The sequence below is a fragment of the Fukomys damarensis genome, unplaced genomic scaffold (assembly GCF_012274545.1).
Source record: "Fukomys damarensis isolate Sample0158 unplaced genomic scaffold, DMR_v1.0_HiC HiC_scaffold_39, whole genome shotgun sequence".
NCBI classification, from domain to species: Eukaryota; Metazoa; Chordata; class Mammalia; order Rodentia; family Bathyergidae; genus Fukomys; species Fukomys damarensis.
This window is the reverse complement of record NW_022900951.1, coordinates 38,747,742-38,764,477: the sequence shown is the minus strand read 5'-3', so window position 1 is coordinate 38,764,477 and position 16,736 is coordinate 38,747,742. Positions and strand designations below refer to the sequence as shown.

General features: G+C 40.2%; 1 protein-coding gene across 1 annotated transcript in view; it reads left to right on the top strand.

Annotated features, from left to right (window-relative positions):
• The window catches only part of Efhc2 (EF-hand domain containing 2), a 175,258-nt gene that overhangs the window by 154,161 nt on the left and 4,361 nt on the right, over positions 1-16,736 (top strand). The window contains exon 15 of the mRNA XM_010614074.3: positions 5,936-6,041. Within this exon, the coding sequence (XP_010612376.1) occupies positions 5,936-6,041 (106 nt within the window). The remainder of the gene's footprint in view (positions 1-5,935; positions 6,042-16,736) is intronic.

The following is a 16,736-nucleotide window of genomic DNA, read 5'->3' as shown; positions in this document are numbered from 1 at the left end:
AATGCCTTTTCGCACCCCCCCCCCCCCCCCCCCTTCCTTCTCCTTCGTCTCTCCCTGTCTCCCTCTCCCCTTCTCCCCCTCGCTTTCTTTCCTACACCCTTTCCTCTTTTTCTCTGTCACACATGCTCACCCATCCAACCCAGATGCTCAGACGCTTCCTGATTTTTCAAATATAAGGTGATTTTTTGGTTGAAGTTTGTTTTTTCTGTTTTTTAATCCCAAACCATGTGGACCAACAGAGCATTGACTGTACAGTTTGTACTTGGCAGCTGTGACCCGCCTCACCAGGGATCTCTGTGTTGGAATGAAAATTAGACTTTCAAGGCCTGGCATTTAGGTATAACCAGTTACTCACTGGCACCTTGAACAACATAGCCTTACCGCTCCTAAGGTTTAGTATCCTACCTACCAATGTAGTGGCCCTGACCTCTTCTTTTTCTCAAATGTCTGACCTCAGAGATTTTCACCAGGTGTTACAGGATGCACCTTGTGTTTGCTGGTAATGAACTAAAACCAAGTGCAACCAAGTGAGTCAAAAATGGGTCTTCACTGCCCTCCAGCCCCTCCCCCTAACCAATGAGGTAGCCTTTGCAACAGAGGGGAGGCGGGCTCCTCTTCAGTAAAATACAGCTGCCACTAAGCCTTTCACATCTGCACAGGATGGAAATTCGGAGCTCAGCATTATTTCCCTGTGGCAAGGAGATGGATGGCTGCTGCAGTTTTCAAGCCATTCATCATTTTGGGGAGGGGGAGCACACATCAGTCAAATGTCCCATTAGACGCACTTCTAAGAACTCCCACCTAGCAAGGCCTCAGGAAGCATGTTTGGGGGCTACTATTATTTAGAGAGGAACCAGAGAAATAGGCCTCCCTCCCCCTTCTTCCACAAACATGTCTCATAGTTTGTGAAGTGAAGGAAATGGTGAATTGCCCAAGTTTCAAAGGGAAAGAAGAATTTATGGGGGCTTTAGGAAAACACTTTAGCACTGTGAGCTGGGACTTAAAAGTAAGGAGCCTGACTTTTTAACAAGCGCAGAAACACTTAAAAGCCGAATTAGTGTTGCCCTTTAGGGCAGTCATCCTGGAAGGCTGTGCCCTGATTCCAACAATGCTGCCATAGAAAGTTCTTCTTTGGAATTGCTTTCAAAGCCTTTTCAAATGAATTTCTTCCAGAGTGGCAAATCTCTCTCCTTTAACCATGGATCACAGTATTAGCAAGAGCCAAATGTCCTTTGGAGAGGAGTAGAGAACTCAGGTGGAAAATCCAGATTATAGTTTTGATTAAAAGCCCATTGTAACTATGAAATAAGGAGATATATTTTCTACATGACTCATAGGTTTTTTTCTAGATTATTTTGAAAGGATGGCTGAGGTTTGGCAAATGATGCTTTTAATCATGAGACAGAGAAGCCTCCGTGATAAGTGGTGGGGCCGTGACCTACCTTCATATTCAAATCTCTTTCCATCTCTGAACTGTTTCCCTAGTTCCTTCTTTTCTCCATCCGGTCCTATTGTTCGAACTGGAGATCTTTGTACCCAAGTTCTCTTTTACAACCTCCTTTAACATGCATAGTGGGTATCAGAGTACATATTAGGATAGCAAATGATGACATGAAAAATATCACCACATCAGCAGTCCAGGAAAGAAGCTATATGCAGAGTTTGGGAGTGAGCAAGGAGGAAGCCAGAGAGACTCATGCCAAGTGAACAGGCTCTCAAATAGTAGCATTCCTTTCTTTCCAAGACTGGGGTTTCCATGTTTATTACCTAGAAAAACATGTTTCAGGGTCTCATCTCTTTCAACACTCTTTACATTTTTATTTGTATCAAACTGATGCATGCTCAAGGTCAGAAATAACCCAGTCATTCTGTAAAGCTTATTCCTACAGCAGCAGACTCTGGTAATATCAGCAGAGACTTTCAACCCTACTAGCTGCTTCTGCAGGCATTTCAATAGCACAAACTTACTGTTATTTCTTGTAGATACTATCTACTAATTTCCTGTTATGATGATTGAGAATTCAGCACAATCTTGATTCCCATCACTGTTTGTTCTTTTCGTATGACCTTAGGATCCTCTTTTTATTCCTGGTGATTTGGAAGTTGTTGTTGTTGTTGTTGTTGGTGGTGGTGTGTGTGTGTGTGTGTGTGTGTATTGATTCATCAAGCTCACCACTTTATGGGCTCTTCTCTTTTGGAAACTCTTTTTGAGTATCATTTGACTCAGAAATAGCCTCCCCCAAACCCTTCTAAATGGTTAGATGTATGGAGTCTCACAGATCATAACTGGCCAGGGAACAGGTCTGGGTATTTGGAAAAAAACAAGTAAATATGAGCAAGTATCAGAGTTAGTGGTAATACAGTCTCATAGAACTTCCTGCAGTGACTCATAGGGATTTTTCTGTAAGTTCTAATGCCACCATCTAGGGCAAATACAAATTCACACAGATTGACTCAGATATGAGGAACTTCAGGAAGACCTGCCTAAGGAAGTGACAGTTGAATTGAGACTTTGCTAACAAAGTGACCAGAAGGTGTAGATGTCTTGTTGTCTGAGAACAATCTTGGCTGGATCAGGGAACCAGAAGAAGGCTGTTAGATTTGGAACATTGTGACCACGAGCGAATTTTCAGTGGGAAGATACAATCAGAGAGGTTAGCAGGAGTCAGGTTAAGTTGGGTTTTATAAGACACGATCAGGAGTTTAGTTTGCCCTCTAAGTGGATTGGAAGTCCTTGGAGGTTTTCAAGCCAAGAAGTGATTGAGTGGACCTGCTTTAGCCAGATCACTCTGGTTGAGGATGGTTTGCTGCAACAGAAGAGTAGATAGATTTGGCATGGCCATGTGGGAATGCATTGCTGTCATCTAGGTGAGAGATGATAGTGGTTTGGGATTCAGGAGCTGTAAGGGAGATGCACAGAAGTAGCCAGATTTGTAATATGCTTTGGCAGTATAACCCACTGGACTGCTTAGTAGATTGTATATGAACAATGAAGTCAGTGATCCTAGATCTGTTTGGTAGTCTAATGACTAGGTCCCAAATTAGTGAAATACTACACTTCTGAACTCTAGGATTAAATAAGTGTTTCATGTGATTCATGTTGTGGGAATTTACCAACACGTTTTCTACTGTAAGAAAAGATAGAGATAATTATTTCATTGGTGATCCCATCCAGTTTCCCAGGCTTGTGCAGCCTTACACGGAAGTCTTCAAGTGAACCTCTTTCTTGAACTTCAGATTCGTAGTCCCACCTGCTCCCTTCACATCAAGATGTAACATATGCCAAACTGAAATCAGAGTTTTACCATACAACCTACAGCCCCTGTAGTCTCTCTCATCTCAGTTGAGGCAGCTTCATGTTTTCAGTTGCTAAATAGAGCAAAAGCCTTTATGTCATCTTAAATCTTCCTTCTGGTCCTTTTCTCTTGTCACTATATGCACTCCTTCTGGAACCTTATAATTATAAAATCTTTAAAATTGGCCTCCCTGGCCCTCCCTGGCACCACTTTCAGTGCATCAGTTAAGAGTAATCTTTTTTAAAAAATATATTGGGGCCTGTCTTAGTCCGTTCAGGTTGCTACCCCAGAATGTACAAACTAGGTGGCTTATAAACAACAGAAAATATTTCTTTACATTTCTAGAAGCTAAGTACAAGATTAAGGTGCTGACGTATTCAGTGTCTGGTTCATAGGTGATGCCTTCCTTCCATGTCTTCATGGTAGAAGAGTCAAGGGAGCTCCCTGGGGTCTGTCATACAAGAGAACTAATATTATTCATGAAGGCTCTGCCCTAATGATATAAACAACTCTCCCCTAATAGAATACTGGTGATTAGGTTTCAGCATATGTGAATGGGTGGCACATAATCTGCAAAACATTCAAAGGCCCAGCATTTTTCTATATAGTATGAACAGTAGCTCTTAGTTATCCTCAGAATAAAAGTAAGACTCTACATGATCTCCTTCTGATCTCATCTCTACTCAAGAGTATTAGGAAGGGCTTTTCAAGGCTCCCTGCTAATGAAAGCTTCTCACAAAACATCATTAGCTGATTCAATTTTAGTTTTTCCTCCAGAACATGCACAAATAACAGAAATAATGGTCCTGCATTCTGGCTACAAATATTTCCATCAACTGAGTTGAAATGATGAGTGAGCCAAAATTCAAAGGGTAAACAGTGGTAGGGGGTGGCATGTTAAAGCTGTATCCCAGAAACCTTGGCCAAAGAAAATGTACACAAAAGAATTGCAGAATTCCCTTTCCTCTCTTATGGTTACTCTGTTGTTCCACTTTGTTTAGATGGCACAGTTGCTGGGGATTAGCTCAGTGGTTCTGTCGCCTGCCTTGCATGTGCAAGGACCTGAGTTCAATCCCTGGTACCAAAAAAGAAAAAAAAAAAAAAAGAAAAGAAAATAGATGGCAGAGTCTACGTGACTTCAGTTTGTAATATTTCATTTGTTGTTGCTAATTTTTGTTAGTTTATAAATACGAACTAGTCTTTTCTTAACACTTTGTGCACAAAGATGGTGTTTAAGAATAGGAGCCTGGAGAAAGGTGCTTGGAACAAAAACTTAGTGACAAGCTACCCTTATTGCTTTCTTTAAAAAAAAATGGTGAGAGCCGGGTGTGGTGGCACATGCCTGTAATCCTGGCACTCGGGAGGCTGAGGCAGGAGGATCTCTGTGAGTTCAAGACCAGCCTGGGCTACATAGTGAGTTCCAGGTCAGTCTCAACTATATAGTGAGACCCTGTCTCAAAAAAACCAAAACAATAATGAAAAATGGTGTTACAAGACGAAGAGATATTTATTTGGCCTTCTACAATGGCAGCATGTGGTAAAATTTAGGATATGCGGCATTATATATCTTAAGTATTACAGAAAAGGTATTTAGACACTGTTTAGGATGTTATAACAATTGTGTTGAAATTATTGTGGGTTTGTTTGTAATAGTGGAGCTTGAACCCAGGCCCTTCACACTGAGCCCTTTTGGTCTTGCTAAGTCACTAGGTTGCCCAGACTCAACTCAAACTTGCCATCCTCCTGCCTCAGCCTCCCAGAGTTCGGGATTACAAGTGTGAGCCTCCATGCCTAGCTGAAATTATTGTGTCTTAATGGCCAAAACATTATTATGCTTAATGATAAATTTAAGCCAGAAATAGTAGTCTAAGAAATGTGTTATTTTTGAATTATATAGCTCAAGATAATCATGTTAATTTTTTTCAAAAGGAAAATGCTCTTGTTTTTTTCTGATTAGAAATATAAGACAATCTGTATGCTACAGAAAATTATAAAAAGGCCCAAATCATAATTTCTTTCCAGAAATATCTGTTCTTAGTAATGTGTATTGTTACCAATTTTTCTGTCTTTTTATATAAATATAAACTTGCAATAGGATCATAACTGTATATACTATTTTACGACCTCCTTTCCACTCAATAATATATCAAGAGCATACTTTGATGTTAGCAAATCTAGATCTATACCCCTCCTTTATTGCTATATAGTAAATGATAAAGACATGTTTTGTTGTTCCTAAAAATATACTAGGAGACAGAATCTAGGCTTGCCTGAAAAATTTAATAGATATAGTATATGCTTTAAAAGTACAGACTTTTTTAAGTGACATAATATCACCTGTGAAACTAAAAGGACATTCAAATATTCTTTACAAATGTAGTGGTGTTCTTAGTTGCTAAATATAAAATTTGTTTCTTTGACAGCTACAACCAATATTTATTGAATACCTACTAATGGGTTCTGGGAGTACTTTGAATTAGATGGGTAAAAAATATGCTCTCAAAAATTTATATTCTAAAGGATCAGAAGCAGATAATAAGCTAATAAGAGATAAGAAAAAATCAAATATCAGAGAACATGTGATAATATGTTTTCATGGTTTTGAATTTTGCAAATCGAATCAAATTATATATTTTCAGGTTTGAGGACAGTGAAGGACAAATAAATTATAAGTCATTTTTCCATGCTCTGAACTGGAGAATGAATCCAGTGGCAGACTTGCAAGCCCCGGATTACCTTAAAGAGGTAAAATCAGCACCTGTTTTAAAAACCAGCTATGGCTACCTCCCTTGCATTTCAACATCCTGTCTCTTTAAATTATTTTTCAATGTAAAATATCAGCATCAGTGCTTTTGGACTGAATGCTTGTGTGTTTCTGGGTATTTGTGTTAAAGGCTAATTCACTTTCCATGCTCTGCAAACATCTGCTCTGTAAGAGCATGACTTTTATTATGCAGCTGCTTTTTTTTTATCCTCAGTCACATCCAATTATATAGAAAATAGGATAATAGGTTTCAGTTATAAATAGATGAAAACACCGTTATCAAGGGATTCTGGTAACATCATCATAAGCCACCAAAAGCAAATCTCCAAGCGCACCTATGCCACAAACCCCCAGCATATATACGGTGGCTGTGTGCACAGGTTTGTTGAGGGTGCAGCCATAGAGCGTGTGGATGTTTGCTTCACAGTGGAGCCAAATGTAAAATAAAAATTCAGTAGAAAAATGCTTGCTTAGAGAAAACAAAGTTCATGTGATCAGATGGTGTGCTCAACACTGTGGAATTGTCTGAATTCTCTAAGATCTCTTTGGACCAATTGTCTTTAAGGAGCGAGTGGGTGGGTGGTGGTTTGTTTGTATTTTAACATGCTCCAGAAATTGATTTTCTTGGGAAAGTCCCTTGATAAAGCAAATATCATGTGGTTGATGCTCCCAGAAAGGATGCATTTATTCCTCCTTGTCTCTGCCAACCAACTTCTTCTGGCTTCGGCCATGCAGTGCCCCTGGGAGTTTCCTCTGGCATGCAGCTCCTCCAGAGTGTCAAGGATAGCCATAGAACCTCCAGATGGTTGGGGATAGTGGTGCCCTTTGGAGTCAAAACACAGCTGACTGGTTTTGCATCATTGAGTTTAACTTACCTCATTCATTTATAGATTTAATCCTTAGACAAATCAGGATTAAATATCTGCCCTCAGCAAGTTCTTTGCCCTGTGCTGGGGTCCAGAGACAAAGATCCTCATTTCCGCACTTGAGGGACCCACTAATGAGAAATCAGAGTGCTCAGGATTACCAATGTGGTATGATACAGCCTGCATAGGATGAGGAGGCAGCTGCTTTTATACCAGGAAGCCCAGAAACAATCTCGGACAGTTGATGCTGCCTGCCATTTCAATGATGAGGGAAGTAATGTGGTATGGAAAAGGCATTACCAACTGAGCCCTCTGGGATTTGGTGCGGCACAGCGCTTGAACAGAATCAGGAGGGATTAGTGGGACTGGAAGGATGGAGGACTATGAGGCTGGAGATACCTGCCCTGGCAGGGCACGTGTGAATATTGTCGTGGGAGGTCTGGGGACCACTAAAATTTATTTTAATTTTAAAATATTATTTAAATTGTACATACTTAGAGAGTACAGTTTCATAATTTGAAACATGTATGCCATGTATAATGATAAAATCAGAGTATTTATAGCATTTTCATCTCCTTAAACTTTTTTTTTTTTTTTTGGTACTTGGGGATCTTGCACTTGCAGGGCAGGTAGCAGAACAACTGAGCTAAATCCCCGGTCCTAAACTTTTTTTTAATGCTGGGGTTCAAACTAGGGCCTTGCACATGATGGAAAAGTGTTCCACCACTCAGCTACATCCCCAGTCCTGATTTTTAAAAGTCTTAAACACATATCACTGACACATTTGATGCTAGAGAGCAACGTGATCAAGGAGCTTGCTCTGGCAGGGTGGTAGGTAGACTGCAGAATGGGGTGGAGACAGGCAGATCTGCTGTGAGGCTCTTGGATGTCCTGTCTTTAGGTAAACTCACTGGGAGGCTCTTGATGTTACACTGTCACCATAGAAAACCAGACAACATTTACTAGATGCCCACCCTGGTCTAAGGTCTTGAAAGCTCTTAGTTCATTTACTCCTCAAAGAATTCCTATCAAGCAGGTACTTTTCATTTCTTTTTTTTTCTTTTTTCTTTTTTGGTACTGGGGATCACTCAGGACCTTGTGCTTGTGAGGCATGCATGGTTCCACTGAGCTAAATCCTTAGCCCAAGAAGGTACTTTTCTTCTGTCCCATTTTCGAGATAAGGAAGTTAAAGAAACAGCAGTTGTATGGTAGAGCCGAAATTTGAATTTAGATCAGTTCTACTGCAAAGAATTGAAAAGAGAAACAGTGGCTGGGGGTGCGGCTCAGTGGTAGAGTGTATGCCTAGCATTTACAAAGCCCCGAGTTCTGTCATCAGCAGCAAAAATTTAAATAAAATAAAGAGGAAAATAAAAGCACAAATATCTTTTAAAAATATAATTATTGAAAATAATGGATTCCGTTAATCCAAATCTATAAGATACTATCAGTAAAGAAAATCAATTCTATACTCTCATTTGTCCTGGTAACATTTTACTTTTTAATCCATGTGATCTTTCTTTCTCAATGTCCATTCCCCTACCACCTCTCCCTCTTCCTCTCCCCCTCGCTCTATAGTAGGGATTAAAGACAGGGTCTTAAATACTAAGCTGTACCCCCAGAGCTTTTTTTATTTTAAGAGGGGATCTTGCTCAGTTGCCTGGGCTGGCCTATAAGTTGCCTTAGCCCCCAGAGTGCCAGGATTATATTGCACCACTATGCCTGGCTGTGAATATTTTAACTTTATATCTGTAAAAGAAAAAAATGATAGATGGGTTTATACTGTACCTTTTCATTTCATGTTCTAGTTTTCTGTTGTGGCCGTCATTCGTTTGCCCCATTAGGACTGTCTCCAGCTTCCTCTACCCTTTTCTGAGCCTTGCCTGGTCAGTCCTGTGCGTGACCTTGAGGGGCTGCTTCCGTGGGCCCTCAGACCCTTGAATTTTCAGTTGCTCAGTGACATCTGCCAGCAGGAAAGTGTGGAGGGTGGGAGAAGACTGAAGTAATTTCCCTCTCTGCTAGCCACACCCTCCTCTTACAAAGTCCATATGGCCTATGTGGAAGTCCTATCCGTGTACGGTACCTGCCTACTCCTGGTTCTGGTGCCCATCCTCACGTGCCTGGTGGACCTACGTGGGTTTAATGGCTCCCTGCTCTTTTAATCTGTAGGGACCTGAGGATTCCCCGTATTGTTTTTCCTAAACATTTTCTGCAATATCGTGAGTATAGTCAGCCCTCTGTATCCACAGATTCTGCATCCGTGGATGCAACCAACCATGGATAGAAAATATTAAAGGAAACAAAGCTGTATTTGTGGTGAACATGTACAGACTTGTCACTCTCTAAACAATAGATGCCAACAACTGTTTATATGGCAGTTACATTTTATTCAGCGGTTTGGGGTTATGCTCAGTGGTGCTGCTGCGCCTGCCTTGCAAGCGCAACATCCTGAGTTCAATCAACGGTACCGTGGAAGAAAAACACTGTATTCAGTATTATACGTCATTTAGAGATTATTTAAAGTGTATGAGAGGATGTGTGTAGGTCAGTGGTGGTGAACTTAAGGCACACAGGCTGCAGTGGACTGTTCTTTATAATTTGAAAGCTCTAAAAAATTTACCATCACTGGAATAGGCTATATCCAAATATTTTGCCATTTTATATAAGGGGCTTGAGCATTCAGGGATTTGATATGGGGAAGAGGCATCCTGTGGCTGGTCACCTTCAGATCCATACTGAAGGATAGCTGCAGTCACTATTAAACTGTTATTTACTACTGTTTGCATATGAGCTCTGTTTCCCAAAACACTCAAAATGATGCAAGTACTTTTTTTTTTCTGGTTAGCAGCCGCATTTGTTGGTCTTTTCCCTGTTTTCCACTTCTCTCTCTCCCATTCCACTCACCTACACCCAGTTTCCCTCTGTGTTGGAAATTTCATCATTTATTTTACAAACTGTGTTCAAACCACATGCATTTATCTGCATGTGCTTTTGCTGCTTAATTATGGGAAATTCTTCCAGCTTACTGTATATTGACTGAGCCATTCTTTAAAAGGTTTGCTGTGTATACAATAGTTTATTCAACATTTGTCCGTTAAAAGGCATTCAGGTCATTTCTACTTCTTTTTCTCAAAATGTGGTATCTTATTACTTTAATTTTTGTTTTCCTGTTGAGTTTGAATGAAATTTAATCATCTTTTTATATTACAACTCTCCGTAAGAAAGACTTTTTCACAGCCCAACATGCAGTATATAATGGAACAAAAGTTTCATAAAATAATACCATTCTAACTACACACGGTGCAGAATAATGTATTGTTTTTTCTTTCTCTTTTCCTCTCTTTGTCTCTTCCTTTCTTTTCTGTTCTCTTGTCCCCCTCCTTTTCTCTCTTTTGAATTTCATTCCTGACCCATTAAATTTGTGTCATGACCCACAAAATGATCACCACCCGCATTGGAGGAGGAGTCCCTGCATGGGAAGGCCAGAGATTCCCTATGTCTGTAGTCACCCCTCCCCCATGTCCTCACTTACCATCTCTGTGAATTCAGTTACTGGGCCCAGGACCTCAGGTGCTGTAGAAAGGCAGTGCAGAGCTGATGGTCTGGGGTCACAGGGGACTGTAGTTCAAGTCCTTAGCTCTTCTATCAATTAACTGGTGGCTTTGTACAAGTTATTCACTCAGCCTTTCAGGTTCCCCCATTTCTGAAGTCAAGGTAAGACTACTTCCGCCATTAAGGTTATTGTGAAAATCGAGATGGTGTACATTAGGCACTTGTCATAATCTCATGGTAAGAGCTTCAATATCAAGTGCTGTTAGTGTTTATAAAATGGAGATGCCTTAACCTTCACGAAATCAAGGGGGCTATACCCTCCTAAGCAGTACTTCCCAAGGCTCAGCTGGGTGATTTTCTCTTTAATGATAAACATGAGGACAGTTATAACATGGAATGTTACACCTGCAAGAGCCTGTTCTTCAGCTGTTGACTCTTCCAACTGTTAATCATCCATGGTGAGAAGAACTTTACTCACAGCAGTCTCATCAGTTCTTCTGGCCAATCCTAGAAATGTTTCAGTCTGTAGAAGACATTTGGAAAGGACTGCTTTTTTTTTTCAATTGAAAAGAAAATAAGTATGAAATGCTACCTGATCCTTTTAAGCAATAATGAGAATTTAAATTCCAGAAAGTCTACAGCACTTTGGTATTGCCAAGCTTGTCCTGTTTCAGGAAGAGAATATCAAATAGCATGGACATGTTATCAAGGACTGTATAATCTCATGTGAAAATATTTCATGTGAATAGGTTGAGTACAGTGTTGCATAGTTCATATGATTAGAATTAGTAGTGACTAGTATAGTATCTACTGAACCATGTAAGTTTGCTGAGATGTTAATATTTAATAATGCCTCCAGACTCTTGTGTATCAGATCTTGTCACAGGTTGGGTGCTTCAGGAAGCAAATGGAGTTTATTTGAGAGTACCATTAGCCTCAACTGCTGTGGAAGGTAGAGGATAGAAACAGGAGTGGACAGAGTGAGAAGTTGAGATGCAATGCATGTTTACAACCATGGCTGACCCAGGGGGAGCTCTGTAGCTAGAACAGCTTTCGGAGTTGTCCTTAGTTTGGCCAAAGTGGTGTGGTGTTTGTTTGTTTTGTTTTCCATGTGGGTTGGTTTAAGAAGGGATATGACCCAGGACAGTAAGGCTGTGTGTAGCTGTGATCTCTCTATAGCTGAAGCAGTCCATGTAGGGGGACTCGCAGTGATGGGCTTCCAAACCTTTCCTCAAGGAGATTCTATATGGTACATCACAACTTAGCAGAGAGCCACTCTTGAAGCCCTTGTTGATTGTTTTTTGTGTCAGCTGAGAGTTTGATAGTGTAGCACAACCTTGTCTTGATTCCTGGTCCTTTGTTATGTCTGATTTTACACACATGTCAAGGAACTGATAGGAGAGTAGTCATGCCAGAAGGGGCAATGGAAGAGTTAACACCGGATGTGTGGGGCCCTGGATACATTTGGGGAGAGAAAAACTCTGAGTTTTGGGGATCGCCAACATTTCCTGAATCTGCTATAGCCAAAAGTCACATGTGGAACTTCTTCAGGGCAAGTTCTCTCAGGTTATGAAAGTGCCCTACCTATGAGTGTGATTAATGAGGTTAAAGGTCCTTTGCCAATAAGGAATGGCAGGCTGAGTGGCAGCAGGACTCAGCTGAAGGCCTGGCATGGGGGAAGCTACATAATTCTTCCAATATATGAGTTTGACAGGCTATCTGTGGCTACAGTTCCAAGGATAACATGGACAGCTCTGTGGAAGTTACCTGTACCACCACCACTCAGAACCTAGATGTCTTCACTCCTGGATTGAATCATTTCTTCAGCATTATCTCTTTCCTGTATAGGGGACCATACTGAGAAATGAAAATGGCCTTCTTGGCTGATGTAACCCCAAAAAATCCTTAGTAGATTCAGCTCAAAATCATAGGGTGGATGTTTGCATAAGGATTAAGGACACCTTCTCAGTCTAGCCTGATTAACTCCATTGCATACAGTGGGTGGGGAGGGGACAAAAGCCACACTGAGCATGTCTAGAAGCTAGAGAAACGGAAACTCAGGGAGTGATATAATCCACACAGACTGACTTTCTATGGCAGAGCGGAGTGTGAAAGATCTTGAGAGTCAAATGGAGAATGACCCAGCGCAGTCTATTACCAGAATAAAGACTTATTCAGGAGAAGATGCCCCAGAGCTAGAGTATAGAGCCAGGTCCAGACTAATAGCTTCCGGAGCTTGGTCTGCTGGATGTCTAAACCAGTCTCCCAGACTCAGGTGTGGCTCTTGTATATGTGTAGTCAAGTGTCCTCAGCTAATAAAAGTGGGGTCCAATAACAAATAAGCAAAATTTGAAGAGGACTGTGATGTAGCCAGTAGCTTTGATTAGTCATACTGCCCTAGTAAGAGGTTTTTCCTGCATGGATGAGCATAACCTCTGTCACCCATTCTGACTCTTGGCCATGGCCTACAGCCAATGGCCTATAACTAGCTATCTTGGGGTGAGAGTAGGCATCTCATGGTCATCCTCGTGCCTAGCCCCTCAGGAGCCCATGTGAAACCATTGAAGCTGTTATTTACCTCTTGGTCTGTCATATGACTTTCTGTGGCCTCAGCATGTTACCCTGGTGCTGTCACAGCCCAGAGACCCCATTTCCTCTCTACTATGTGTGCTCCCAGATGGTACCTATAAAACTGGCAGAATAGGTTCCTCTGTTTAGAGCCTGTCTGATTAATCTCAGAAGTCATGTTAAAAAATATCCACTTATACGGTTCTCATATAAACTTTACAACTTACACTGTATGACTTGTGCCTTATCTTTTGACATTTCTAAGAAAAAATTGGATATGGCTTTGTCTTATAAGCACTATAACTGCAGAAGTATTAGCAGTTGGCTCTAAAACTCTCTTTCACAACAGGACGATATATGGCTTTGGCAGTGGGAAGTAGGGATTAGTTGGGTACACCTTGTGATACAACTTTGGACATCACACTTGTTGGCATTTAGAGCACAGAATATCCTATGACATCTTATTGCTCCAACAGACTTGCCATGATGTGTGACTTGCAGTTTGTAGGTAGAAAGCTAAGACTCAGAGGCATTCCTATGGGTAAGGAACACAGAGTCAAAGTCTAGTGCCAGCTTATTAAATAAGCAGTTGTTTCTAGTATTTGTGGTTGAATTTAACAGTTAAAATAAAAGTTTATTATCTATTCTTATTAGAAGTGAAAAATCAGTGGCAAATACATACCTATTGCCTAACACAAAGTAATAACCCAGGAGGAAAGGATACTTCTGGAATTTGCACTGGCAAATTCAAGTAAATGGCATCTACTTGAATCGTGCACATAAGCCTATCACTAAAGTTATACAAAATCCATGTCTCCCCAAACACTTTACTTTACGTATATTGCAGTTCCAAGGAAAGGTTTCTTGTTTAGAAGGTGTGTCTGTCTTTTAGCTATACTCTCGCACAGTTGGCAACTCTATTGAAGCTTTGTCTTCGTCCCAGAGAAACAATTGTGAAATATTGGCATGAGAGATGCACACCTCTCTTTATGTGTGACCTTTTCCTTATGTTACCAGAATGCACTTGCTTACCACAAGTACATGCAAAATCCTCTTTCTAAAGTGAATTTCAACTTGATTTGCTGAAATTTAATTATTTTTATAACTTTGTACCTAATTTGATTATTTCTAAGGTCATGCCACTCTTATTAGAAGGAAGATATTCCCCCCAAAAAAAACAATAATTTTGATTCCATGTATCTGATTGGACTTTTCTACAAATTTGTAGATATTTCCCATAGAGACATCCTTTTTTAAGCAAGCAGAGGGAAGTAACATGGTGAAATCACTGACATCACTCTATCAGCCTTGCATTTGGGAAGAATAAAAATAACCTTGTTTCGGTGAAGCATGGAATTTAATTGGCTCCCAATCTTTTCCCCTCATGCATCTGGTGGCCAGTACTACAGTAGAAAATTTTAAACTAGAAGACATAATCCAATTAAATTTCCTTTTAAAAATGTCAAAGCAAATAAATCCAGGGCTTATTAGCTCACACAGCTTTGCTATTCTCACTGGGCAGCTGCTGTTTACTGGGTTTTCATCCAGTACCATCTTTGCTTCTCATTTGAAGGGTGTACAATTTTTTTAACAGATCAGCAGCTACAATTTTTCACCATTGATGAACATGTAATTTATTGCCAACGTCTCTGGCATCTTAAGTGGCTCTAGTGACAGCAAGCTTGGCATATGTCATAGGGCCGTCACGGAGACAATGATTCCTGGCCACTCAGAATCATGATTGTGTATCATTGAATTTCACTCTGCACTTCATAGTCCTTACTTCTTCAGAAAATGCTATGTAAAACATTATTTAATGTTCCAGATTACATTAAATTTTGTTGTGAGATTTGGGCACTGTCTCTGGAAGTTATCTGGAAGTCACTTTAGAGATCCTGGATTCATTGACAGTTTGCTGGGAAGTTGTGTTCCAAACTGCTATGGTTTTCATAGACATGTTTTAAATTTTGATATAGGCAAAATTGCTTAGTGCCTTCACCTGATTTCTTCTTGAAGCAGACTTGGATATAAGGGTTTGAGTGTGAGTAATTTGGGGGAGGGAAGTGAAAGGAACACTGGTAAGGGATTCGAGCGAGAAAGGGAAAGGAGGGAGGTACTAAAGGGGCTATTATCAAACTAGTTACAGATGTGGATGACAGGAGCTTAACTCTGGTAGGAAAGCCTGGGAACTAGTGGCCAGAATATGCCTCAGAGATATTCTACCCAAAGTGCGAGGAAGCTGCAGTATTCATCTATTAATTCCCTGTAGTCGTTGGTTGAAGGCTGCTCTTGAAGTGGAGGAAAGGAACTCAGCCCTGGCATTTGTCACTTGCCATAGGGGCAGGAAAATTTGGCCTCAGATGCTAAAGAGAAGCTCATGGGCAAAAGAATGCAGGTGCTGGCCATTGGAAGTTGGGCTAGTGAGAAGATGGGAAGGAGCACTTGCAGAGCCAGTGATATGAAGGTAGTTAGGATTCCAGACATCCACTGCCAAAGGGCCTGTCCTGCCCCAGTAGGCCCAACTGATCGAGCATGTGAAAAGTCGTGCGTTCTATGCCTACCACAACAAAAAAATGTACATGTAGTACTGGGAAATCCATATGATCTAGTTTTCTTTTAATTTTATAGTGTAGGATGAATAAAAGATCAATCTTTTACCTCACTGCCCAGATGTATAATCTTTGGAACACTTGGGAATTTATTAAAAGACTAATTAGTGATAGTATGGTCATATGTCACCAAGAATCTCTTTATTTAATTAAAAAAATTGGCCATGTGATTCCTTTAGGTGGATTCAATTATAGGCAAAAATCAACTCCCTTACTTCATGCCCTCTCTTGGATTCCAAATTTGATTCTTTAGGTCTATTTTTAGGTAATACCTGAGAAAATTTCCCTAAAATTGCAATGTGGCAGTGGGTAGATCTTGGGCGCCCCAAGCACTACAAATGTATATGTGGCATTTATTAGCTGTTTTGGGCAGAAAAAGTTACTCCTACCTGGAACCTAGACAAGGAAAAAGGATTCTAAACAGAGAACAGAGGAACTAGAGAACTTTATGGGATGCATGGGGTTTAAAACAATCAGGATTTTAAAAAACGGACTAGTGTTACCTTTTTGGCTTAAAATACTCTTAATTTCAAATTTCCTGGATATTTACTTGAGTTTCATTTTGCCTGTCTGGCTTGTTGCTAATAAATTTGATATTAACCTCCAAATTTTTTAGTTATTATTCCAGTGTTTTTGTGTTTTTCACTTTTATTGGCATTTCAATCATGATTCCATGTTCAACCCCCTCCAACAGACTGCACACACACAAATACACACACCCAAACCCACTTTTGTGGCCTAATAAGCTATGAGACTGGGTCCTTTCATACTGACCTGTTTCATATGAGAATGTATTTCTCAAATAAGTTCATAATAATTATGAGTTATATAATATGCTTTATTTTTATATTAAAAAGTTTTAAACGTCTAATAGAGAATAGTGATTTTTGAACATATAGGTACCATTCTTCTATAACGATTAAATTTAAAAATACCACTTAACAAAAATTGCTTTAAAGTTTATAATGAAAGTTTTCCTGGAGATTTGGCTCAAAGGTTCCTCCGCCTGCCTCACAAGCACAACGACCTGAGTTCGATCCCTGATACCACAAAAAAAAAAAAAAAAAAAAAAAAAAAAAAATTT